Source organism: Colius striatus, chromosome 8, assembly GCF_028858725.1.
Source record: "Colius striatus isolate bColStr4 chromosome 8, bColStr4.1.hap1, whole genome shotgun sequence".
NCBI lineage: Eukaryota > Metazoa > Chordata > Aves > Coliiformes > Coliidae > Colius > Colius striatus.
The window spans coordinates 4,420,188-4,448,033 of NC_084766.1; the positions used below are offsets into that span (position 1 = coordinate 4,420,188).

General features: G+C 39.2%; 1 protein-coding gene across 1 annotated transcript in view; it reads right to left on the minus strand.

Annotated features, from left to right (window-relative positions):
• Nucleotides 1-779: 779 nt before the first annotated feature.
• Nucleotides 780-27,846, minus strand: part of DLG5 (discs large MAGUK scaffold protein 5) — a 103,551-nt gene continuing 76,484 nt past the window's right edge. The window contains exons 13-33 of the mRNA XM_062001618.1: nucleotides 27,045-27,220; nucleotides 26,424-26,527; nucleotides 25,764-25,856; nucleotides 24,023-25,042; nucleotides 21,125-21,263; nucleotides 19,332-19,476; nucleotides 18,725-18,846; nucleotides 17,607-17,696; nucleotides 16,247-16,415; nucleotides 12,990-13,152; nucleotides 11,732-11,865; nucleotides 10,988-11,152; nucleotides 10,499-10,682; nucleotides 9,445-9,593; nucleotides 8,986-9,156; nucleotides 8,420-8,616; nucleotides 7,584-7,727; nucleotides 7,262-7,389; nucleotides 6,387-6,496; nucleotides 4,605-4,714; nucleotides 780-2,307 (exon numbers count right to left, since the gene is read on the minus strand). Coding sequence (XP_061857602.1) covers nucleotides 2,204-2,307; nucleotides 4,605-4,714; nucleotides 6,387-6,496; nucleotides 7,262-7,389; nucleotides 7,584-7,727; nucleotides 8,420-8,616; nucleotides 8,986-9,156; nucleotides 9,445-9,593; nucleotides 10,499-10,682; nucleotides 10,988-11,152; nucleotides 11,732-11,865; nucleotides 12,990-13,152; nucleotides 16,247-16,415; nucleotides 17,607-17,696; nucleotides 18,725-18,846; nucleotides 19,332-19,476; nucleotides 21,125-21,263; nucleotides 24,023-25,042; nucleotides 25,764-25,856; nucleotides 26,424-26,527; nucleotides 27,045-27,220 — 3,817 coding nt within the window. The 3' untranslated portion in view covers nucleotides 780-2,203. The remainder of the gene's footprint in view (nucleotides 2,308-4,604; nucleotides 4,715-6,386; nucleotides 6,497-7,261; nucleotides 7,390-7,583; nucleotides 7,728-8,419; nucleotides 8,617-8,985; nucleotides 9,157-9,444; nucleotides 9,594-10,498; nucleotides 10,683-10,987; nucleotides 11,153-11,731; nucleotides 11,866-12,989; nucleotides 13,153-16,246; nucleotides 16,416-17,606; nucleotides 17,697-18,724; nucleotides 18,847-19,331; nucleotides 19,477-21,124; nucleotides 21,264-24,022; nucleotides 25,043-25,763; nucleotides 25,857-26,423; nucleotides 26,528-27,044; nucleotides 27,221-27,846) is intronic.

Genomic DNA, 27,846 nt, shown 5'->3' on the forward strand with positions numbered 1-27,846 from the left:
GCTGGTTTGTGTCAAGTGTAAAGGCAGAGAATTCTACCACGTGCCTTCAGGCTAATGATTCCCATTTTTGCCTATTAGGTTTTCTCTGGTTTCCAGCAATACTCCCTTGAACATAACAGTGATAGAGTCATTCTCCAGCTCAAGCCTCCACCCAATCAATTACATTCCCACTTAACATCCTTAAGACCACTGGGCTGGAATGTTAAAACCATTTTAACTCGAACGGACATGTCACCTCTTGTGTTGAGGAATTTTTTGACATCTTTGGTACTTACATATGCAAGGCTGGCAAAGACATCAACTCCAGACTTGTTCCTCACAAGGTGGGCACTTATATGCATCAATTTGAAGCAGAAAATAAAACCTTATGTAAAGACTTAACGAGATCATTAGCTACACGCACCTTTTACACACAAGTCAAGTTACAGAAATTGACCTTTATTTAGTAATCACTTTCTTTAACTCTTTTTTTTTTGATACAAAGTGACATTTTCATTTTAGTACAGAAAATCCATGTCACAACAGTACCTGTCTGTTTCAGTTGTACCACTGGAGTCTAACTCTGACCGCAAACCTTAAAAAAACAAACAAGAGAGATAAACAACAACAAAAACCTGCTGTCCCTCACCATGAGAAGTAGTTGGACTAGTAATTCATTCAAACCATGTTCTGGTTTTAAATTCATATATATATATACATATATATACAGTATTATAATAGTATGATTTAATACTATATAAAATACTCTATATATATAGTATGTATTATAGTTCAAAATACTCTGTCTATATAGCATATAAACTATATAAATACTTCATAAAGTATCTTGAACTATAAAATAGCATCTCTAAAACAGAATCTCAATTTGGGACCAGATCTTTCTGTGCAAGAAGAATCCCTTTTATGTTTTTACTTACAAAAGCTCCGGAAGCAAAACTACAGCCTGTAGTGTAAATCTCGAAACCTTACGTAATGAAATGTTAGGAACAGTGTCTGAGAAGCGGTTCTACTCAAATGATCATTTTGTAAAAAAACCTAAAATACAGTACCCAAGAAACATGGCACAAGAGACAGAAGAGACAGGTACAAAACCTGTGTTAGGAACACAGAGTCAGAAGTGCAAAAAAACCAAAAAGGGAACCGATCCAACAGAGTTTGGTACAAAAGGTGAATAGACTTTGCAACCAAAACTAAACAATCACTTGATTTTCTTTTTTGACAGTGAAAACACTAACAATTTAGTACCTTTCTAAAGGCTTTACATCAAAGCCCTAAAATTGTGGCTGCTCTTAAATAAAAACAATCTATGTGAATGCTACACACTGAAATACAAAGCTTAAGAATTACCCTGCAAAATTGCACCAAGGGAAGCTTTCCATATTTACAGAACCTAAAAGTGACAGAACACAGCATGCTAGGCCTAGCTTATGACTCCTCCCCACCAGCACTTAATCCAGGCCCAACAACCAAAAAGTATTATTTCTCAACACACATTAATCTTGGATTGTTCCGATACATTATGACATTTAAATATTAGATTCATGCATAACACAAGAGACGGGATCTTTAACAGACAAGCGTTGACGGGATACAAACAGTGGTCTGCCCTGTAGAGGAGTGTACTTCCTTCTGAGCCTACTCCCAAGACCAAGTACCGATTCACTACCATGTTACCAGCTTGTTGTCAAGCCCACAACGTGCTTCGAAACGGTCAGGCTTGCAGGTGGAGGGTCACACTGCCCATGAACCATTCGCTCACAGGCAGAAACGTCACTCCGTTTGGAGAGTTACCTCGTCAGGTGAAAGGACACAGAGTTAAACAGAAACAAAACAGAAGACATTCAAGTAAACGGCAACAACCAAACACTTTGAAAAGGGTGGGGTTTTTTTGTAAACTTGTCGTTCTACAGGGTTTTGCAGCATTGTTAAATTCGTTACTCATGGACAAGCACGGGCAGGTCACAAGGCCTTGTGACCACCTGCCACGTGGACACGTACGACGGAAGAGACGAGCTCGGTGAAGTGATCTACCCCTTTGCACGTGCCTCGGTGGGTCCTCACGTGCTCAGTGTTATCATTCCCCTTCATGAAACAAAAAATCACTTCTGGGTATCTTTGTAAAGACAGAAACGGACAGAGGCCGTTGGATAGAAAGTTAGTTGGTTATTTACATCCGGTAAAGTAGTTTCACAGCGAAATAAGTCTACAGCGGGCCAGCTGGGATCCACAGGACTTTGTTTTGTTCTTGATCGACAGCTGTCATAATCTGAGTGCAAATGCTTGAAAGGGCTCCTCCCTGGACAATGCCTGGAGAAAAAGAAACACCCCCCCCAAAATGAGATGGGTACAGTTATGACTAATGACCAACAGCAGCCTTCTGCATTTTTTCTGCAAAGTGTTTATCAATAGATCGCAATTTATCTGCCCAGTTCAATATTTGCAAGACGTGTGACTCCATTAAAAGGAGAAAAGAATAAACAGAGCAAAAAGATCAAGCATTAAATATACAGGCTTTTTTTCTGCTAGCTCTTAAACAGGCCAAGGAAATCAAAGAACTGATGGTTATAATCAACTAAGACAACTGTTTTGTTAGAGGCCTCCATGTACTATTTTCAGAGGCGTCAGGTGGCAAAGTTAAGTCTAAAGATGGTCAGAACCTTCTATAATAAACCTCCTCTGTCCAGCATGTGGTGTTAAGAGTTTTATATTTACATGGTAATACACATGGAGACTACAGCTGTAGCAACTAGACACTATTTACAAATATTAGAGGTAAATTATGAGGCAGCTCACTGATCTTTGAGCTACACAAAACAGCGGCGGTTGCTACTCCAGTTCTTACTGTCAACTACGTTCAAGGAACAAAAGGCCAATAGCAAGCAAATCCCTGAAAATCAATTTGAAAGATAAATGAACACCTTGCATTCTGCCCTTGCTAAACATAACAGTCATAAGAAGTAAAATGCCAGCACTGACTGTATTAGCTTTAAGACTTAAAAAGTGATGAACTTCGTAACTTCAGAAATATGACAGCAAAGTCTCTGGCTTCAGCTACCACCAACACTGGAAGAATATGGAAAGCCTTATAAGGCTTAAGATATCATTTCCATTTCCAAAAGAGAGTTTGATTTCATGTAAAATATTCCTTGACTCTGCAGCATATACCACAGTTAGTGATGTCAGGAGAGTCTGGATACAGAATGCAGCGACCAACAAGGTCTATGAAAGGTGACAAGTGTCAGTGAGGAAGTGATTCAGATTCCACAACATGCTCACAACTTGGAATAGGAAACAAAGCCAATTTGAGTCATTAGTCAAAAAATGTACTTCATGAAGTAGTCTGAGAGATGAGCTGTGAGTGTCATATAACTTCATGAGAAAGCTTCCATGTCCAACATGCCTATCTACAAGCTTGTTTTATGCACAATGTTTTAACTTGAAGTTTACTTGTCAGTGCAGTTTGAACACCAATCCTCTCTGACTACCAGCATCTGGAAATGTTGATGACAGCTGGAGTCCACTGTACTTGGCACTAACAGAGGGAAGCCCTTCCCACAGGCAGTGCGAGAAGATATACATAGGACTCTCTCAGACTCTATTTCACTATCAAGGTGAAATTAAAATGCAACAAATGCCTTAAGCAGCAGAAGATAACACTTGGCCACGTGCATGTCAAGTTCTGTGAAGGTTTAGAATGTATCATTGAAATGAACTATAATTTTGTTGGGACCACACAGCTTCTCTCAGCACACACTGAGACATCTCCATCCTAAACACATCCCTCCTCCCTCCACTCCACTTGGCAAGTATGCCCCAAAATATTTCTGTAAGAATCCCATTGTTTGAGGGATGATAAGTTGGGCTTTGGTTGTTTTAGTGCTGGTTTTCTAGTTTGATTTGGTTTTGTCTTTTCAAGTTTTGTTGTCATTCACATCAAGATGGCTAGAAATTTAACCCCACTCTTTCAAACGAATGTGGAACCACATGGCAATGTACTCTGAAATAAGCAAAGACAGTCTTCAAATACCTTGCTTTTTTCCCCCTCTGGCAAAAAGACAGTATCAACTACAATCCAAGGTTGATATAATGCACTTCATGATGTTAAAAAGGCCTATGAAATTGACTTTAATTATTCCAGATTACAATGCACGCTCAAGTAACTTTCAACACCTTTTCTCCTTTCTGGAAAGATTTTAAGTGTGTCTCATAAAGCATTCATTAATTTACACTACAGGGTTAGTCTGTTGTTTTGCTTGATTTTTACAACTAGGAAACAATTTCTGTTCCTTACATAGCATAAAACTGACAATCCTGTGTCAGATTATCTTGACCATAATGCCAATACTACTGGGTTGTAATACAGTACTTTCAGACTCTCTTCATAACATCCTAAATCAAAACCATGCAAAAGCAACTGATAGTACTTTTATCTTGAGGTGACCTCTCATGGTAAAATAAAATACAAGAGTATGAGTTTGCCAAAAGGGAAAGTAGAAAGAAAAAACCCCCAGTGCTCTTTGAAGGAACATGTGCTCTTTTCAATTACAGTGCAAATGAATTAAATTGCCACTGCATTCCCAGTGAAACGTTGATTAAATACTAACCTGTAAAGTACTTGCTATACTCTTGTTCTATTTTTTGAGCTGTCTCAAACTGTTCTTTGGAATGTTTTTGTGTAACTTTGTCCCTCAGGAAGATTGGGTCTTTTTGCTCTCTGCAAAGAAATAAGAAAGAAAAAAAAAAGTAAAACCTTGTATAAGAATATTTTTTCTTTTAAAAATGGGCTTGAAATGATTAGAGTGAATGGGAAAGGCTAATTCATTTGCAAGCAAAATCCTGTGCTTAGAGTGCCATCTGCTGTGCCTCAGCAGTATCAGCATAGCCACCAGGAGCAGCGCTAACAAGTTTATTTGCTATTGGATCAAGACTATACTCCTTTTAAGTCTCAAAGATTGAAGGGGTTGAGGGAGAAGGAGTATCATTTTTTTCAGTTCACATGGATAGGATCAGCATCTCATATACACTCTAGTACTTTTCACACAAAGCATCACTCTTAAGGGCCCGAGGCACTGAGCAAACAGAATACTTCTATGTCATTTTATATACAGTCCATTTTTGAGATGACTGTTTTTCTGTTACACAAGCTGTTAGAAAGAAAATAAGAAAAAAATACAGAGAAATACAAACGGGGGAAAAAAACAATTTCAATCAAGATTTGTATCACTTTCTATATCTGACTTGGCATCCCCAGTAGAGGATTTTGTTTAAAAGGAAGCAGAACTTATTCTAAAGTCATTTAAAACAATGGTTTCTTACAGCAGTAAGAAGCACAAGTTTACTTCATAAATAAAAAACCAATTCCACTGTTAGGCAGCACCACCAGGAAGGTCTGTGCTATAACAAAAACTCTGTTTGGTGCTCACAAGAGACAGAGTCAATGTGCCAGTGCATCTTATTTTGATGACTGCCAGAAATTTTTGTTTGTCTAGTTCAATTGCTCTCTGTCACTTTCCAGAAACCAGGAAATAGCTGTAATGGTCACCATTCCTTTTCCAAAGGGACTCAAGACATGATGGTTTCATTTATCATTCAGGTGGATGACCCTGCACTGGTAATGAAATACATCACATTGCTTTATGTTTTGCTTCTGCTTGGACGGGCTGACACTTATCTTCATTATCAAAAAGACAGTCATCAAATTTACCTACAGATCAGCAATACGAGAAGTCTTCAACTTTCAAACTAAAGATAGCACAAATATAAGACCTCTTAAGAAAACTGTTTCTTAATACTTATGCTGGAGATTACATCCCTTCAGTCTACCAAAATGTGTCAAGGATTACTCAAACATATGGGGAGGGAACTGTGGTTTTTAACTGCTGTGTTCTGCTCCCAGCTGTAAGCCAGCAGGACATTCCCAGTTACTGAAAGAGCATGGCATGGGAAGACCACAGTATATACACTCCATAGTAAAAGGGAACTTCCCTTGCTGCTTTCACTAGAGAATGAGTGGAAAGTTGAGGTTACGGATCAGTCCACATACTTTGTCCTACTGAGAAGATGAGGAACGGATCTTTATCAAAGCCACTACTTAATGGATTTCACCCATATCTGTCTAATGGTTTAATACAAAGGTGAGCAGAAAAGATTCAAGTGCCTCCTGGGGTACATACAGTTTATTCTACATCGCTTCCTTTCAAAGATTCACTCAATTACCACGCAAGCAAAATGAAATTAAGACCATTTACCTCACAGCGGGTTTTATGAGCAATAGTTTCCACATTTTAAAGAGATTTAAGATGACTAGGATGAAAGAAACAATAAAGGTAACAAGCTTATTTTAAGCTAAAACAACCATCCCTGAACCACACCCCTCACAGACTTACTTGATTTGTTTAGCATTCTTGTAGCGAATAAAGATTACAATAGGGTAGATGTGAACACTGTGGAGCCGTTCGATGGCATGAGGAGCGATGTCAAGCAGACAATGACAATCCTAACATCAAATGTAAATGCAAAACACTCATTTAGTTGAAAAGCACAAGCACACATGCAGATCCCTCCCATTTCTTCCCCTCCTTAAATCATAGCAACCCAACACAATTGTGCGATGCACCCAGAATTTTCAGGCTACTGAGTAATTTGTGCCCAAAGGATTTATAACAAGAGACAGAAGATGAAAGACTGCAATAAATTCTGTTCATAGTACCAAAAGCCTGCATGGATAGAAATAAAAGGATCTGAAGAACTAATGAATTGGAAACTCTGAAAGATGTAATTTTTCCAAACTTAAATTGTCTCTTTCAGAAGTCACAACTGAAGACCAGCATGGGAGTAGTAAGACTTTTCCCTGTGGTTTGGCAGAAAGCTGTAAGGAGTACACAGATTTTGATCAACATCTGTCTTTAGGATTATGATGATGTTTCTGTTTTATATGAATGCATTAAATGGAAGAGCTAAAAAAACCTAGATCCTTGCTTGAGGGACGGGGTAGGGAGCAGAAGCTAAGAAAACAACTCTAGCTTTAATAATACTGTAAAAGAATATGGGACATTCTTAGTTTCTACAAAGGTTTATAAACCTTTTATAAAGATTATAAAATAATCTTTAAAAGTGAGTTAACTCCTTTTACTCAATGCCTCTGAAATAATTCTCTGAATGCCTTAAAAGGAGAACAAGGCTAAAAATTTCCTACTCCCCAACATAGTATGATCACCTACAGCAAATTGTACCAAGAGCTACAGCATTAAAAGGGACTCACCTTTTCTGTTATCTCTTTTATTGAAGCTACAGTTGTCACATCAAAGTGTCCACTCCTCCGTTTATAATCAATAAACAGACAATCCTTCACACCCCGTTCAATGGCTTGCTGGGAAGCTTTCATAACCTCTGTTTCACAGAACCAGAAGAGTTGCACTTTCATTACTATTCCTTAGGCACAGAACAAGGCTGACAAACCAACATCTGCAAATTCAGATTCTTGGAGTTTTCCCCCATCTTTGTGTGACCATTTAGTTCACCTCTGCAGATGTCACTGTCAGGTACTCTAAGAAAGACTGCTGTGGTTCTATTTGCATACTTACCAAGAGGACATCTGCAAAATTTTCCAGGGGATTCTTTGACCAACATGTCTTTCACAGCATCAAGTAAAGGTCCTAGAATAAGGACAGGCCTGGGAGAGGTACAGTCCACTTTCTGTACACGCTGATATGCCAGACTTGCAGAATCTACACACACAGAAGAAGTATTTATAAAAGCATAAATTATATTCCTGGTATTTCTCAGATGAGCAAAAGCATCAAGTATGAAAACAACTCCCTTGCACAGGATAATGGCCTTGATAAGTGAAAAAAAAAGCCCGTTAACCATTACTGCAGTTTTCTCTACTTGAAAGATTAAAAGATAGATTTTTCTGATTGAATCTGATGTTTCCAGCCTCCCCCCAACCAAACTTAGAACCCAATTACTTCTACAAGTTACACATGATATTTGGTTTGTTGAGTTCTTCCACGGATGCAAAGATTGTAACCAACATGATTTTTGTTAGAAGCAAAGAAACAGAAGTGAATACTCTTGAGTGGTACTCAGGATTTCTGTCTAGACCAAGAAACCTGGACAGAAATTAAAAAGCTGAAAGGAAGATCAAAATCATGCATTCAAAAGCAATCTCCTTCTGTAAATGAAACATTAATGCTACTAGATCTTGGAATAAACTACACAGAAAAAGGTAAACATGCTGGCTTGCTATGTAATACAAATATTCTTATTAAAAGTAATGTATGTGATGGGACATGTGATCACCATTTGTAATCAGACCAACCAGAAAACCACATTACTCATTGTATCACATTGCAGGTGTTTAAAGATAGAGGAGTAGGAAAGGCAACTCCTCTCCAGTATAACAAAGGGAGGTACTTGCCATCCAAGAAAGGAATCGAGTCTGTACTGATTGTATCAAGGGCCAGCAAATCCTTTCCATCTTTGGAACCACTTCGCTTGTGTTTATGTTTTCTTCTGAAGAATGACCTCCGTGCTGCTGCTGACAAGGTCTTAGATGAGCTGTTTTCATCTTTAGCCTCAGACATGCTGTGTCTCCTATAGAATTCCTGATCCATCCTATAATGAAACAGAACGTGTCCAGGTAGGTTTTGAAGACCTCCAGAGAAGAAGAATCCACACCCTCCCTGGGCAGTCTGGGTCAGGGCTCTCTCACCTTCAGCTATGGCTGCTCTCACTGTTGTTATTGAATCATCAAACACAACATTGGCCAATGTATTATTTCTATTCCTAATTTACTGTTTGGTAGCATTAAAAACAACTTGATAGAGGAAGATACTTAATTCAATGCCATTCAAATATGCCATCCCTGACACAACACATCTAAGAAATCCTCTCATAAGCAATAAAAACAAACATGTCTTTTACACCATATCTCACTGGCCAGATTTTTAAAGACTTTAAGATAAATACTGTGAGGTCACTCACATATATTTACTTGGAATCTGTCCTCTTTCCAGTTTCTGAGCATTCTCATCCAGCTGCCAAGCCATCCAGCAGCCAAAGTTTCCTTGTGGTAGAGTGTCATCAACATACAGTATGTCATCCTTTTTAAAGCTTAGATCCTGTTCCACCTCTGCCAGACGGTCATAAAGTGCTCTGGAAAGGAAGACACATACAGGCTCTGTAGCTGAACTCCATCAACTCAAAGGATGAATGTGCACATTTACTTTGAAACAAGTTAACAAGGTGTGTTTCAAGAGCACAAAGGTTTAGAGTGACACATGGAGACCACCTATACTACAGATTGGCAACTCACTGTCAGACATTAACAGGGATAAACAAACTTTGCACTTATATGTTAAAACCAACATATTATCTCTCTCAGGAAGGTCAGCATTTTATCCTAACAGCCTTACGCTGACATTACCTGCCATACTCAAATACCTGATATAGAATCCATCTCCAGGAAGCTCTTTTATCTTATTAAACTCTTCTATTCTGTATTGAGTCTTTATTTTGATGTTTTCCCCAGGCTTCAACATTTCAAGATAAGCCTCCTCAGCTGTTTTATTTCGCATATCAATGGACCCATACTGCAAAACACAAACAAAAACACAAGGTGAGCTTGGAAAACATGCAAGATCAGTTTGTTTTCCCTACCTGGGGGATTTATATACAAGTAAATCTTACCATTCAACTCTAGTACATTTTGCCCCTTAAGATGTCCAGCAGGAGACTGAGACATGGTGGAAAACAAAACACCCAGTGAAGCCAGCAGATATGCCCCATGAGAGAGTCTGCATTTCTTTAAATGCTTTAAAAAGTATAAGCTGAGAGTTCACAAAATTCACATTGGAAAGATTTTAATATCTTTTCTAGGAAAAGCAAGCTAAGTGAAGTCAGAAACAATTACAAAGAAAAATCACCACCTGGATACCAGAGGCACAGTGGGAAAGTCTCAGTGCTCAGTTGTATCTGAAAAGCTCATAAACACATATGTGTTTTCACCTTTTCAGTCCTGCCAAGTAAATACTCTTGTTTCAGACACAGAAAGCAGAGCCAAAGATGTATTGCACAGCTTTCCCTAAACTCTCATTACAATTTTATAGTGGTAAGATCAATATTGTTTTCTGCTTTGCAGTATCTTTCACATCCTTGCTTTTCTCCTATGTACAGAAATTCAACTCAAGGCTTCCCGTTTAGAGGAAGAGAGCAGGTGGCTGTAATTCCAAGTGGACATATATTTGTCCTTCAAACTTGTGAGCAGCTTGTGCTTTCAACAGTTGTAGTTCTCTAGGTCCACATCATCCACTCTTCACGTGTCACAGCCAGAATGAAGGTTATGCATTGTCACCATTTTCACCTGGGTTTTGTGGCAGGAACTCAAGATTCACAGAACACCTCTCATTGCAAGGCTGTACTACTCTCTGTACAGCTCCCTCTCTCTACCATTCCAGTGATTTTGTCAGTATGCTGCAGGCTTTTCCTAATAGCTTACCTCAAGTATCATGTCACCCAAGACTAGTCCATCAGGTCCTTTTGCTGGGCTGTCCTCATCTACATCCGAGACAAATATTCCATACAGGTTTCCCCCACATATCTGGATCCCAAGATCAACTTGGGATTTTTTAATAACAACAGTTCTAGGTTCAGGGGTCCTTTTGTTTGTGTCCACGGGGCCCCTTTTAAGAGAGGGAAATAACACACAATCATGTACCTGGCTGCAGAATACATATTTACATCATTATTGTTCAAAACAGTTCAAAACCAGTATTGTAAGACAAACATTCTGTATCTTGCAGGTCTTCTTAACCAAACAAATATTGCAGTAAACTTTCTTCCCTCCTTACAGACCCAATCTTTCACCCTAGGGTCCCCTTATCTTCTCTGCTACCTTATTTCAACCAGACACAACATTCCCAAAAGCACACCCTGACCATTTCATCTCTTTTTTCTTTTCCCACAGGGTAAAAATTTGAGTGTCTACCTCAAGGAATTGCGAGGACTTGTCGTGGGTGTGGTTTGTTTGGATGGGGGTGTCATTGTTCCTTCATCCTGCTCACTCACAGTATCGATTACGGAATGATTGTCAGGTGTTGCAGCTCCACTGCCCTGGGGGGTGGAATGATTACTCACAGGTTCTAGGCGAGAACTAGGAGAGGAGAAGAAAAGAAACCAAATCAAACTGGTGGGTTAGTGTTTCATCAATGCCAAATCTTTTCCATGCAGACTAAGTTATTAATTTGGCTGTAAGCCAAACACAAACTAAGAGGGGAAAAAAAGATCCCAAACAAAGAAAAAGCAGCGTGTCAAATAACATATGTTCACCATAAGTCTAAGAGAAAGATAAGGCTTGGTTCTGAAGTGCAATTATATATCAAAACAGGATGGATCATTTCACTGGGTCATATGCCTTCTCTAATTAGTTTCTATAATTGGAGTTTCCAAAAATACTTAAAACCAATTTGAAGTACTAGAATCTCATAACCCTAGGAAGAGGTCACCTTTGGTTTTAGTTTCATGTATCTAAGGATTATGGACAAAGAAAGAAAAAAAGCCCACAGTTGGTGTATCAAGCATCTTTTTGACAAGCATGTATTCACACATCACTTTTCTAAGCAACCACATTTCTCATCAGCACAAACGTGCTGATATTCGCAAGCACGTTGCCCATACGGAAGTTATCTGCACGGACCAGAGAGCAGCTTTTTCCAAGTGCAGCCATCCTTACCTTGAGCGTGAATGATTGCCAAGCTGATACATATGTGGGTTATACTGAGCCAGAATGGTAATGGTGTCACATTGCTGTCCAATGATTAGTCGAGCCTGTTGCTCTGTAGCATTTCTCAAATTTATTCCATTAAACTACAGAGGGGAAAAAAAAATGCACAAACCAGGATGTCAAGTTTGCAGATGGAAACTAAGTAGAATCATTCTTTTTCAGTCTCCTAATTAGTTTAATGTCTAAAAGCTGAATTATTTCTACTGGAAGGAGGATGGGAAGGCTGCAGTACAATGATTCCCAAGGCTTACTCCTTGGAAGGAATCATCATCATTTTAAGTGCTTGGTAACTCGACCGCGAGTTTAAAAATCTTTTTACTCTTTCAGGACATATGTTCTGTGAGTTGTGTCATGATTTGATATCACTGATTAAATACAAGTTGGTTCAGATCACCGATCTGAATAAATTCAGGATGTAAAGATAAATTCAGATCCAAGATTCTTTCCTCTTGTATCACCATCCACGCACTGTGCAACAGGAGGTGTTTTAAACATCCACACGAGCATGAACAGATCTAACGTCTCCAAAGCAGCTCTGTACTTTACCAAATGCTCCCCCATGTGTTTAACTAATACCACAGGCAAAAACATGACTGCAGCTTATCTGAATTCTAGTTGAATATTTTGTAAACCAAGTAACTCCAGTAAGAACACAGCACAGCAACAGCGGCAGGAAACTCAGTACAAGCCAGCTGTTCGAATACTTATTCAGCTTATCAGGCAGAGTATGATGTTTGGATTCATAGAATCATAGAATGGTAGGGATTGGAAGGGATCTTTAGAGATCATCTAGTCCACCCCCCCTGCAGAAGCAGGGTCACCTAGATCAGGTCACATAGGAACATGTCCAGGTGGGTCTTCAAGACCTCCAAGGAAGGAGCCTCCACAACCCCTCTGGGCAGCCTGTGCCAGGGCTCCCTCACCTCAACAGTGAGAAATTAAATTGCTTTAAGTACCAAAACTACCTAACTTAAAATTTAAATGCATTATATAAGATGCAATGCAGATCTATCATCAAAAGACATTATTTTATGATAAAGTCTGGCAAAAAGTCACAGCCATCACAATTACAGGAGTATTACAACACAGAGCATCCTTTGCTACATCTCACAGGCTTCCACGAGATACTCTTTTTGGGGAAGGCAGTTACGACTGGAGTCATATGAACTGATTCATTAAGCCATAGGAATAGTAAGCAAACAATTACCTCTAGTAACTGATCACCATACTCAAGGCCAGCTTGATGGGCAATGCTCCCACCAGTTACTTTAGAGACAAATATTCCACCATTTTCTCCGCTCACAATGGAAATCCCTAGTGGCTCAGAACCCTTCTGCACTTTAACATGACGTGGCTCTTCCATGTAGGGCCTTTTAGAGGAGATAGTTAAAACTGATATGGACAAAATTGCACTTGAACCATCACAATGTCAAAGTTACATGCAATACTCTGTCTGAACTGTAATCACAAAATAGGTTTAAACAGTTACTTAAAACAAATTTACTGTCAACTGTCTCAAATGCATTCCTTTAACACCATGCAACGTACAGAGGCAGAAGTAAATGTATATACCAGGTACATGACTGCTCCAAAACATTATGGCAAATATGAATTATAAATAGTATGGTGCTGAAGTTGGTAGGAAAGAAGCTTCCAGATACATATTATATAAAAGTAGTTGAAGCACTGTATATAATATGTCATTTACAATCCATATTCCAGAGAGGGATGTTACAAAATAGAAATGCTGGGAGTCTTTAGAGCCAGTGAAAAGAAACATCAGCAATTATAAGGTGGTAAACAAAAGGACGACAATGCACAAATATCAGATTTCGTATTTGTATGCAGGGAAACATAAATTAGTAATGAAAATTAAGCAGTTGCAAACTCAAGCCATTAAGACAGTAGTTTGCATGGTAGCATTACAATTACCATGCAAATCCTCCTCGGGGCAATTATCCAAACATGTAAAATAGCACAAAGTGCGCAATACTGCTCGAGAAGGACAACCTTATATCAGGCCAACCTCAAACTCCTTAGTGATGAGAACCTAGGCCTAGGTGCCACAGGGATTCTCAGAAAAGACCTATTACGGAACAGATATCTGAAAGATGTAGAAGATTTGAGAAGAAAAGAACACTTAGAAAAAGACACACAGTAGAAAGACACTATTAAGTATAACAAGGGAATGGCTTATACAAAAGAAAACACTCTGATACATTCCCCTTTCCTCCCCCCATAGTTGGGAAATATCCACCTGTACAAACAGGGCTGGTCCCTTCATGGTGTGTATAAAGAAACAGTGCTTTTTCATGTTACTATGAACTTAATAATGTCTACACAGCAAAAAGCATCATCAGGTATAAACAGTTGAGCTCATTCTGAATGAGCTCAACAGTTTGGGTACCAAGTGGGGAAGTATTTTTCATTTAATAGCATTATACTACATTTGACATGCATTAATTTCATGGTTTTCTTTCCTAACACTTGACTCTATCATTTAGACAGTCTCTAAATTGAGCCAACTGCTTAAACTATTTGAATTGTGCTGTTCAGAGTCCAGATGAGTTAACTGGACTGCACTTGCTGCTACTAATGCCAGCCAGGCTGTGGACAGGTATTTTTGGCAAGAGTAGGATTTTGGTCTGGGGGCAGAGAGGACATTATTTCATAAGGTATGTTTATTACCACAGTCTGTGAAGTGAACTATTTGGTAGCCTTCTGCAGTAGAGGCATAAGAGCTTATGAGCATGTAAACCATGATGTTATCCAAAGCTTCTTAACGTGACAAAATTTCTCAAGGCATACTACATCTCATTGATAACTAAAGTTACACCTCTCTGAACTTTTTTAATTGTACCTTTCTGCTTTTCCATCTACTTTATGTATTTTAAAATGTGTTTTGTTTGGGTTTCTTTTAGATTGGATAAGAAAGAATCAAAACCATATAAAAAGCACAGGATCATATCTCAGGATGCCAGTCAATTCAGACTACAGTTTATAATACACACAGCAAAAAGTGTGTGTATTTGGGCTGGAAGGGGCTGGAACGTGACTGTACTTTGATTCTCTGATCAACATTAAGAGAAATAATGTCATTTCCCAGAGATCAGAAGACATATCCTGTGCTCAGAGATACAAAGTTAAGGGGTACCAAAAGCCTAGCTTTTCCAGTTGAACACTATACATCATTAGTCACATGAAAGAGAAAAGAAATTCTGACTTTGAATTTGCAAGTGACAGTTGGAGGAACATTTACATGAGAACACAAGTTGAGTACACATAGTACAAAAGTCACACTGAAGTAAGAAAGAATGGAAGTTCACAAAAACCTCTTTCCACTCTCTAAGCGACGTTGTCCTTTGTACACAATATACACTCTGGAGTTACTACAATCTCTTAGCTATTGATTATTTAAGCCAGACAGAAGTTTCATTTAGCATTTTAGGCACAACTTTGTATTACTAACAGAAATCTCAGAGTACAGAATATCGCTATTACTTTATCAGTCACATTTTTTATGGTCAGTCCTTTTACATAAATCAAGCAATACGAAGGGTCTGGAAGTCCACATAAATGCATTCCAACACATCATATGTGTATTCCAACACATCATAGCCCCTTTACACTGCCAGAATGGCATTCAGCTGTCTTACAGCAAATAAAAACCCAATTCAGATTTGTGTCTCACTATTCAATGCTTTGAATTCATGTGAGCTTTTCTCTACAGTCAGTTATAAAACAAAACCAGAGGTCCAAGACTGATACCATTAGCAATGTACCTTGAAAATATTCACCATGAGATATTGAAAGTCATTAAAAGACAAAGCTCATGTGTTTAACAAAGGTATTGTATCAGACTCAAATTCTGCAAGCAGCTACACATATGCTTAATGCTATTGCCAGCAGCAGTCCAGGTACTGCCAAAGAGATCAGTCACAGTAGTAAAAGTGCAGCTGTACACATGGATACACTCTGGCACGGTTATGCCCTCCATTTTTCATGTTATCTGGCTAAATTGAATCAAGGGACAGTGGTTAAAGCACATATTCTACAATGCTAAGGCACCTGATATTCAGCTGTCAGACGTTACTAGGTCATTTTATTTAGTTTTCAGAGTACAAGAACAAGACTCTTAGAAACAAAAGCATCTGAGGTATTTCAGCTAAGAAGTGTATTCCATTTTAGACTGCTCTTCTTTGGTGTGGCATGGAAAAAGTAAAACCCTTATGCAATTCCTTCCTTCTCTAAGCTCAAGAATCTACTCTTCAGTTTTGAAGGAAAACCACACAAAGATCCCAGATATACTTCATAAAGAAAACAGAAGAATCGAGTAACAAGAGCTGAGATGTACCTTTGCAACTTTGAAATTAAACCATTTAAATTCAACTCAGCCCATTAAACAAAAGTACAAAGTTTTCTCACACACATTTATATTAGAAGCAAATAACATGGGGATCTTACCTATCTTTCCTACGTTCTCCAATAGATACTGGGCTAATGGAAATCCTAGGTAACGTAGAAAGGGAGTTCTGAGACTGGCTGCTGGCGAAGGAAGATGTTTCCAAGTTAAGAGGTGACTGTGGAGGAGTTATCAAGCTGGGACTGCTACATTCTGAGTGTGACAAAGAGCCTAGGGAAAAATCAACAGCTGGGTTTTAGCATTCCACATCTGTCATAGTCTGGAGATCTACACTGACATAGTGAAAGGCATCATATACATCAATAAAGAGGACCCACTGTTCATTAGCACTCTTATTAAGTACATAAGAAGCTTAGGGAGACCAGGTAACTAATTTCAGAGAGTATAAACTTACTGTCCTTAATAACTGTATGTCAAATCTGGCCTCTGTAAGTGTGCATACAACTACTGCCATACCCAGCAAGGTTACAGACAAGCTACATCACTGGCCTGAAAACACTTAGAAATGTGAAGTTTAAGAAAAAAAAGAAAAGAAAGGAGAATTAAACCAAAAATTTAATACATAGGTCTCTCTTCAAATAAAATACTTATGTACAACTCTTGCCTTTTGGTGGGAGATACGTTATGAAACATGTGAAAACACCAACAAAACCCCAGCATGAATCACACACAGAAACAGGAAAGCTCTGCCATTCCAAACAAGCACGACGTGACTTTGCTTGTGTCTCTTCCCTGGTTGTATCTTTCCTGAGTAATTTGCTGAACAAGTGCCTTGACAGGTACCTCTCAGAAAACAAATCTCAAGTTACTAACCACAAATCAAAGCTGTTTGCAAGAAGTGTATTTGTCCAGTTAGGAGAGTTACTGCATGTAACTACAGAACATCTGAGCAACAATGGCAGCAAGGAGTTGCCATTTGCTGTCATCAAGCTCCAAATTCTACAGCTCTCCAGTACTCCAACTGGTATTTGTATCACCTCTTCAAATATCCCCCACCAAGCAATTTTGAGTCAAGTACTACAATATTTTCACTGCATTTAAAAAAAGGAAAGCAATAATGTGCAGGATAAACCAATCAAACACAAGAATAATGCAGCTCATCTCACTGTTAAAACTGTTATGACATCATTCTAGAAGAAAACTACAGCTGTAAAAACACATTGAAATGCTTATTCTTACTTTTTTGTACATTTTTTCCACATTTTAGAGTCAACTAACACAAAAATCACCTCTGAATAGAAAGATTCTTGTTTGAATCTTTCTGTGGCAAAATGCATATCTTTTTACCTTAATGAAACCATCATAATTATGACTTGGTACAACCTGATCTGGCAGCTGCAAAGGCTTTGGATTAGTAATAGTGAAAATAGCACAACTGAAATGAGTTATGAAACAATTCACCTCTGTCAGAGCCCATCATGGACCTTGGATATCTTGGTGTTAAAGGGATCTTAATTCGTTCTGTTCTGTATTGCAAGTTACTCGAAGAACCTATTTTTACAACAAGAAAACATTACAATGACAAAAGTCAAAGCAACTACATTGAACAAAAAAAGTACTTTTTGATTCTGCTGCTTCAGGGAGCACTAAAACAGCCTCGGAATTTATGCCCAAGCCTTGAGGATTATCCTCATGTCTATCATATAGCCAGTAAATTGTCTTGATTACACAGTCAGTATAATGACAGCAGAATGCAGCTACACTGTATGTACTTGTAGTATATATCATGATACATATACTTGAAGTATATGCTGTTCATTCTTGAATATTTTTCAATGAAATCAAACTTCACTTTAAACCTGAGTGAGAATCTAACATCTCTGCACACTGAGTCCATCAGACTTTCCAAAAGTCCATTTTAAATAGCCTGATTACATTCTGCTTGGATCAATACACATTTTTTTGGACCTGGTTGCAAACTCTTATGTCATTTTTTTGCTGTGGTTACAAAGCTGCTGTGGTCTATTCACGTGCAACTGTCAATCTTTGATGGAGCACAGGAACACAAACATGCACAAAATAAGTTATTGTCTTATTTGAGGTTTTTTAAGTTCTTAAACATTAAAATGTCATTGCTCCAAAACATGCATCTGCTTTAGTATTACTACAACAGGCAGAAACAATCTCACATGTTCATCAAGTAAACATTAAGTGTCACTTATCTTCCAGCAATACAGTTTACATTAGGCCATCGACTTTCTGTTCTGGGGTCTCTCCCTCACTGAACCTCAAACATACTCAGGCAGGGCTTCCCATCTTTATAAGGGTACTTTCAAAGAGTAACAGGCACAGAAGGGAGAATCACTCAGACACAGCATTTTAAAGAGATCATAAAGAATGAATTAAACACAGCTACTTCCAGGGAACATAAAGCCACACAATGAAGCCAAGGAACAGAAGCTTTCAGGCTTTGCCAGCTCTGACAAGCCCATAACACATGTACTTCAAGAATTTTCCATTTATTCTCCGTCTCCAATATAAAGGAGTCCCACAGGAAACAAATCAGAAAAGCTAGTTACCAAGTCTTGCACTGGATGGTAATGAATTTGAGCCATGAGATGCTCTTGTACGTGAATTTTCAGAGTAGTCATTGGAGTGTTTATGACTTAGGTCCAAACTTAGGCGACCTTGGTGCTGGGAACTACATCAAAAGGAGAATAAGGCAACAGTTAGAACTGGGCAAAGCACCTCAACAAACAGCAAACTGGCCAATGAAAAATTGTTATTATGCCTGTGTTACAGAAAAAAATGAATGCTCCTCTCCCTCCCACTTCCCAACTATCCCATTGTTTTGTGAATTATAAGGAGTCAGAGGAAAAAGTGCCTAAAGTGAGAGAAAAAAGGGAAAGGCTTTATTTTTTTGACAAGGACAAGAAAACACATGAGAGATTAGTTCATTAAAAAACCCTAAACGTCTTTTGTCAGTTTCAGCCAGGGGAGCAGAAGGAAAACTAATCCATCAGGTACTGAAAGCCATGAAAGCAACTGGCACTCCTACACAATAACTCCTGCACCACAATAACACACAACAGCAGCATGCTTCATGCTGTACCATGTAAAACAACTAGCAGAAAAAACTTCATCCTCCTGAAAATAAAATGTAAGGAGATAAAAGCTTGCAGTCACCTGGGATGCAGATGCTGGTGGCATATTTGGCTGGCGACTGATGGGCAGTTGCTAGTGTGAACTCTATGGCTCCAGGCAGTGTAGATGGGATTTCTCATGACAGCAGTTACTGCTGGGCACGGTGCTAAGCTTCTTGGTACTGTACCTGCTCGAGATGATAAAAACATCTTCTTACCAACATTATTAGCATATAAACTGCAGACTTGAAATCTATTTAAATATGTATATAATTATGTATTTGCATGTATGAGCTTGTATCTATTAGCATAAATGACTAGCAGAAGATTAGATTATTAAGTGCCATGTGACATCTTTTTATCAGTATGTGCATATTTCAACTCTGGTTTGGAAGTTTGTAATGACTCAGTAATGAAGTAGATTATATTACCAAACATGAAGCCAATCACAGTATATCTTTTTAATATGCATTGGTAATGAAACAATTTTCTCTGTTTTCAAGTATTAAACTTTTTTATCCAGCAACAACAACCTGCATTTCTTTCTCTGATTAGTCACCTGACAAAAACAGGAATTTTTAGTTGGTACTTGAACTGATTTTAGTTAAAATGGTCTTTGTTCCTGTTCTGTTGCCTCAAAGACTCATCACTACGACTTTAAATTACAGTATCTCCATATTTATTTATGAAACTTACTACTCAAGCTCTTCTTTCAAATACACTCATCCTTCAGTACTGAACCAAAGTCTACCATATCAATTTCCCCTTAGTTGGTAGCACAGAATACGTTAGCAAAAACTTGTTCATGTTTCAAGACATGCAATCATATTGACTAATAGTAGTTTTGACTTGATTGGCTTATTATGCAAAGATATCATGGTAAGATAAAGCTTTTAATTAGAAATAACACCTTTTAACACTTTTTCTATTATTATTGAAAGAGAGAGAGAGGAAAGATTAAAATAAATCAAAAAAACAACAAAAGCTTCTCTGCTCTGAGCTACTCCTAAGCACATTTTTACATTCTGAAAACTGATGGGGACAACAGGGTTTGAAGTTTTCCATTGTTCCAGATACAAAAGTCACCACCTCCTTCATGGTCCCCAGTAAGAAGAAAGCCTTCCATACTTCCTAGAGCCTGCAGGAGGGTGGGATTTTCCAAAAGACTGAGGGTAACCTCAAAAAAAAATCAGTATTGTCTTGATTTGAAAACCAAGTTTCATATGCAACTGCTGAAGGTAACTACACTGAGGGCTGAGTAATCCATGTGGCAAGAAGTTTACCAAATGCTTCTCGACTGCTTCAGAGCAATTAGTGCACAATACCCTAATTAGCTCCATTTAATCAGTGCCAGTTTTAAATCTGCTAACGTGAACTTCAATACCAACAACTGTGCATGTGATCAACTCAGCATGTGAACTGTTTTCTATTCTCATTACATTGATTTCTGTGTGAGCTGCTTCTGAGTTCCCTCTTCAGCAGCTTAGTATCTCTAACACTGGCATTTAATCTTTAATTCAGACTAAGATTACAACCAGTTTGGGTACTCAATTTGAGATACTCAGAGTATTTGATTTCCAATAGGCTTAATATGTTGCACTCATTGAACACCAGATCTTCTTCCTTGGAAGTATTTGAGAAGTTAAGCAGCTAAAGCTCAAATGAAACACAAATCCTTCGGGTTCTTAAAGACCTTTCACTTCTTTACAGTTCCAAAGCAGATGTTTTGAGAGTCATGTTTGTTCTGCACTTACCACAACTAATCGTCAATATTGTCTAACATGGACAAACTCCTTGGGGCATTCCCAGAAAGTAGCCAGGAGTTCTGTCACTCACCTGCTGACATGCCACCAGTATATAAGGCAGCAGGTACAAAGCCATCACTGTGCCTTGCAGAGCGCTTCGGTGAATACGGTGCCCATTCCTGTAGCTCTGGGGACAGATGCTCCTCACTAGCTGGAGCGTACTTCTGCACCTACAAAACCACACAAATTTCATTACAGGAAACTGGAGATTCAAAAGGAAAAAATAAAATAGCCAAGCTTTGTGGGCAGTAAGCAATTTCACTGTTTCTACTGTCTGTCATAGAACGTGCTTGCCATCACAGCACTTGTTACACCTTTATCTTTCCATGATGCTATTTCTCTTCCCGTCCTTCTTTGTCCATCCTGCTCCATTATTCCTCTTGACTAATTTGTAATCTTTTTAGGCAAATGTTTACAACTGAAAAAACACATAATATGTAGTTCCATTTCTCCTTTAAAACCATGCTTTCACTGGACATTTCAACTGTTCTTTCAGTCACTACCGTAACAGTTTCCTGGAGAAGAGCTGGCTAACAAACCACAAAGCACTTTCCTCTAAGCCTGTATTTTCAGATATGTGTGGAGTAACCTCCCTTGAGCAGAGCAATTCAGGTTTTGGAACCATCACAACTTCTGTTCTGTACGTAACAAGTAGACACTGGTGAATTAAGAAACGTAAGAATAACTCAGACACTGACAGTGGTGCTAGAGAGATGCAAGAGCAGGGCTTGGCAACACAGAGTTTACACACTTGAAATGTACAACACAAAACATAGAATCCTAGGATGGTAGGGGTTGGAAGGGACCTTTAGGGATTATCTAGTCCAACCCCTGAGATTGAAGTACAACGTGAGATCGAAGTATGTAATAAGTGAAAAAGAATTACTCAGAAGGTACTTACAGTTTTATCATAGCAGTATTTTAACATGAGAGCAGAAAAAGTGCAGAGGTAGCTTCTCAGAAGCAATACTCAATCACTGTCATGAATGTATTAGTAATTGTACCATCTACTACTTAAGGATGAAAGTTCACTTAAGTTTATGAACTAATCTAAATACTCAAACTGTGTATAGACACAACGAAGGAAATTCCTAACACCCAACAAGGCTACAAACTACACTGTATGTTGCGTACATGTATTGTGTGGATTCCTGAGTGTAAGCACAACCTGATGTAAATGCAATGCACAAAGACAAAAGATCACAGAACTCAGTCCTAATTTAGTCCTGTATAACACACATCAACTAACCTCAAATCCCCCAAATTATTACTTGATAGCTCTACCATACAATTTTCTTTTTGACCTCTTACAAAGCTATACGATGCCTGCAGTATCCCTTGGGCACTATATGGAACCAATCATAGTATGTCCTCATCTGTGCTTTGTGTCTAGTTTTGGGCTCTTCAGTTCAAGAGAGACAAAGAACTTCTGGAAGGAGTCCAGCAGAGGGCACAAGCTGGGAGGAGAAGCTTCTTTGGTGCTGAAGTGAGGGAGCCCTGGCCCAGGCTGCCCAGGGAGGGTGTGGAGGCTCCTTCTCTGGAGGTTTCCAACTCCACCTGGACATGTTCCTGTGCCCCCTGAGCCAGGGGAACCTGCTTTAGCAGAGGGCTGGGCTGGATGAGCTCTAGAGGTCCCTTCCAACCCCCATCACTCTGGGATTCTGTGATCCATTCTGGTCTCTAACATAATGAGTGCCAAAAACACCCCCTCTGTTCCAGCTAACAAATTTCTTACACTTGTCCCCACCTACATGTGTCCCTATGACAGCTGGAAACTTCACTTGCTACAGAAACATTACTATAATTACACCCAGGGCAGTGTACATGCTTACAACAATGCACTACAACAAAGGTATTAGTGCTAACAAGTCAACTTGATATTCCATGTAAAGCACATCCCCCATGTTCAAATGTGTTCAACAGTTTGATCTTGATTTTGTTGTGCTAAAAGATATTAGAATATGCCTGCCTTCACTTCTTGCAGTGCAGGTCTCGACAGAAAAGCCTGACCATACAGCTCTTCAGACCTGTTCACAATAGCTCAGAATAAATCTGCTGATTCCATCTACAAAATTAAGCTCTTGTGTTTTACATAACTTTCTGTGCTGGTTTTGTCTGGGGTAAAGTCAATTTTCTTCATAGCAGCTAGCAGGTTTGTGCAGCACAAGTGTAGCATAGTGAATACCTAACAGTGGATACACACATAGTATCTGCTATCTGACAATCTCTATCTGCCACCTGAGCAAATATAAGGTGGTGGACTTGAAACTACATTGTTGATTATGCCACTTGACAAAACAAAGTCACCTAAATAGGGTCTTCTCCCTACGCTGCATACAATTGTTGTTCTACCTATTCTGGCAAGATAAATTACACTCTCATTTTGAACCATATTATTAAATCATATTCTCATCAACAGGCCATCTCTACTGTGCAGTGTGTCTCTAACATCCTATGAATTTCAGATTAGCTTTAGACAACTATTCAGACATGTAGCAAGACACAAAAACCAACATTATGAATGCTACACCTTTCTCTATTAATTTGTATAGGGAGCTGGGCAACCAACCTGACTTTTGCACAACTCAGGAGGCCCTACTTTCCAGCCTTTCTAAAGCTGCCCCTTTGCACTGTTATTTACTTCTCTTTTTCCCTGGTTGTCCAAAACATACAAAAGCACAGATCTTCTAACAAGCAGCATTAAAACCCAAGATGTGGTGCCACCACCTCCTGTTCAATACTGCAACTCCATGAACTGCTTTTGTACTCTGTCATACTGCAAAGTGCCAATTGAGTCTGGGGTAGTTTGGTCAGGATTTTGGGAAGGCATACACATCTCCTGTTCTGGTATTTAACTGGACACTCAAAACCACATTCAAAACACACTTTTAAGTTTCTAGGTTTGTGCCTAAATGCACCGAGCTTCTACCTGAAGCGCAGGGTTAGGAATGGGCATTGGGGTCATTTTATGCCTCAGAGCAGGAGCTGATTTTGGCCTCGGCCTTTTAATCTCTGGCTCTTCAACTCTTTGAAAGCCAATGTCGTCTTCACAGGATTTCCTCGAAGGGAGATGGGTGCAGTCAATTCCCTCCTCCCGATAATAATGCCCAGCGTTCCTGCTGCGCCCCTTCAGAGCCGCAGAGTCCTGTTTAAGTGCCAACGCAGCGGGAGCTTGGGCAGTGGCTGGGCTGGGGGGAGGTGAGCCAGTTGTTACTGTAGACTCTGATGCAGAGCTTGCCTGCTGCTTGTGTTTAAATTTGATAGAGTCACTTCTCTTAGGAGGAGTTGGAGGAGTCGAAGTGACTTCAGCTTTTGATGGCTGAGGTGAATGGCCTGTCACCTGATTAGGGGAAAGGTATTCCAGTTTGGGAGGAGTTGGTGGCCTTTTGAAAGTATCAGGGTCAAAGATGGACTTCCTTTGTTTTGGTTTTTTGTACACAGAGAACTTCTCCGTTTCCGTCGATGAGATATTAACCATGACTTTTGGCCAGGTCCCACCGCTATTCTTAGTTCCGTGCCCTTTGTCAAAGGGGGTCTCAACCATCATACAGTCAGCTCCTGTAGGTTCATAAGGCAACCTCCTGTTGTCCAAGCCAACGGCTCCATAGCCTCGGTCCCCGTATGTCTCCGGGCTGAAGGAGCTGAGACTGTGCTCTGAATTGCTGTGGCAACTGTGCACCGTGTTCCTGTGAGAGTCTACTCGTAATGTCTTATTAGGGAAAGGTTTGTGATCACAAAATGAACTGCTGCCCTGATCGCTCTGCTCCTTCTTGCCATCCATGATGTCCGGATTGAAAATGTCAGTCTGGGTTGAGCTGTTGAGTTTCAGGTTTCTTTTATTTTGGGTTTGTATCTCTGGTGCATGAACCCTACAGTTCGATATTTTTTCTGAATCCTTCAGATTTTCAAATATATTTTGACCACTCCAAGATGAACTCTGAGGAAACACCTGAAACAAAAAACAACACATGATCATCATATGGTTATGGCTGATTTCTGCTTAGTATCAGGCATACTGTAGCCTCCTTGATTTACTAATACTTAAATATAGAAACTAGATAGCTACTGCTGGGAAAGGTTTAATAAAATATTACAGGCTCAAAGCACAGAACATCAGCTAAAATCTCTCGAGCTGGAATTATGACTCACAGAAGCCCATGTGATAGGCCCAGCACAGTGGGATTGTGCTCAGTAAACTCAGTAAGCAAAGCAGAATAATGGTTTTATAGCAATAACTCTGCAAAAGAAAGCCTTACACTTAGTCCTCCTGACAGTCACAGTTGATTTTCCTGCACAAACCCCTCCTGACTAAAAGCAAATCTTTCTGTAGTCAACAGGCAAGTTTATCTTTCACGTACAAAACTGCTGCAGCTCTGAAGCTGAAACCACGAAATGGTGCCAGGAATCATTTAATGTGACCAGCAAACAAATGGGAAAGGAGTAAGAACAATAAAGAAGTTTCATTTCCTACCAGATGCCACAAAAGTCTTCCTTTGGAAAGAACAGTTGAGTGAGTGTACCACCCATGAAATGCATCCAGATGGTCTTAGTTTTTAGCACATACTTTCCCCTAATGATATATATTGGGGTTTTTTTGTACACTTTTCCCTCAACAATAGAAAGAATTCCAAGTTCAAAAAAATTATGCAAATTTATCTCCTCCTACTCACCTTCATGAGTGACAGGGTAAGGGAATCCCTACAGTTCCGTAGCAAAGCTTCACATTCAGTAAGTGACTTATTATCTAGTGCAATGCCATTGATCTACACACAAAAGAACCACAACAGACACCCGTAAATCAAAGGTAGCAAGTGGGGAGCATCTTCAAGTAGCATCTCTGAGACAAGCAAAACACTGCTTCTACATGTATATACAACTGGAGTCTGGTTGACCTTGTCCTGTCTTTTTCCATTCTCTCCTAAAAAGCAAACCTAATGTTTGCTGCTCTTAGTAGAGATACAGTGTAATAACAGGACTCCTTTCACTAACATCAGCCTCTGCATTTGCACATCAACGGCAATCACCTTCCTTTTCACAGGTAAGGCAAAACACACACACACAGGAGGAAAATCTTCCTCACCTCCCCCAGAAGGACACACACACATATAGAGAGGGGAAAAAACTTTCTTCCCCCAGAAGGATGGCATCTGTGATAACACAATTTCAAAGACAAGCAACCTTTCATCCACCCAAGGGATGTCTTCTGCAAACTGAGGGCCTAATACAGTAGAAGTAAAAAAATTGGAAAGTTTGGGATCTTAAAGAGTAGCATCAAGAGTAACACTTTAAAATAAATACAAAATAAAACCCAAGAATGCATTAAGACTTACAGCAATTATTCTGTCTCCCACAGTAAGGGAACCCTCTTTGGCAGCAGGGCTTCCGGGCACAACAGCAGCAACAAACACTCCATTTTCTAGACTGACCCCACTATCTGAAATACACCCAAAAAACACAAAGGAATTTACTCCTGCAATTCAAATACTTTGCTCCAACAGCATGTCTGATCTGCCTCAGTGAGAAAGAAATATAACTACCAAATCAATTGAATTTCAACTTCTGAAAACCCTTTAAAGAAATAAGAACACAGTAGGGGAAGTGATGATTGTGGATATTCCATCATTTTATGTCAATCATCCAAAGCTGGGGTTACTGGTGAGTTTAACAGCCTTGTTTAGAATCCCAGTAACACTCCAGACAAGCAGCTAACTAAGTATTAAAAAAAGGCTCGAATCTCACATAAGAACAAGAAAGAAAAACTCTACTTACAGAATAAAGTTATCACCAATACCAACATTCTTATTTTGCTAAACACAACTAATGAATACCCCTATCTAGCAGGAAGAAAGTTTAAGTTGGATTTGAGCAGGGGCTCAGGACATGTATCTTTATGTCGAGCTCTTTTTGACTGAACAAACACATATCATTTACATATCCTTTATAGCCATTACCTTTGTGCCCAGAAACATTGATGTGAAGAGGCGTTACCACTCGCCCACCTAAGGACTTCCTTCTTCGAACCACCATGTTAATAACACCTCCTCCATTTAGAACAGCTTTTATAACTTGCTTTTTATCCTTATTTGTAAGATCCACGTCATTTATCTTCAGCAGCCAATCATTCACTCTGGTAGATGGGTAGAAAGAAGCGGGTCAGTGTTACAAGCATACTGGATGCAGCACGTGAATAACATTGATGAGAAGGGATGCAACAGAACTGATCTCAATAAACTACATTTTTAACTATCTGGAGTTCTCCATTCCTGAATAAGTGTTAAGCAGCAGCTAAATGAAAACAAGGACCTCTAGTCTGCACTTCACTGGCAAAAATATATTCTCCAATCACTGATGACTACTTTGTATTTAAAAGCAACTCTTTGACAGAAGAGAGTCATTAAACACCTTCCATGGACACTAAGAACGGGAGCAGGTTTCAAATTGCTCTACTTTACTCTCCCTTTGCTTTCCCCCAACAGCTCACCCTCATGTCCTTCCCAAAATTTCAGTAAGTAGATCCAAGCCTGAGGAGATAATAAATGGAGCAGGTGAGACCCAGAGAAACAAAAGAACACTTCAAGTCCCGGTGAGTTTTAAGGGATGAGTCAAATGGTGTTTAATTTCTGTCATGCTTTTAGGCTTTGGTCCTCTCTGCATGATATCCCAGCCAACATTAATAATATACACCTGACCACTGATAAAAAAAGAACTTCAAGCAAATGGGAAAAACTGAAGACAATTTAGAGTATGCTCATA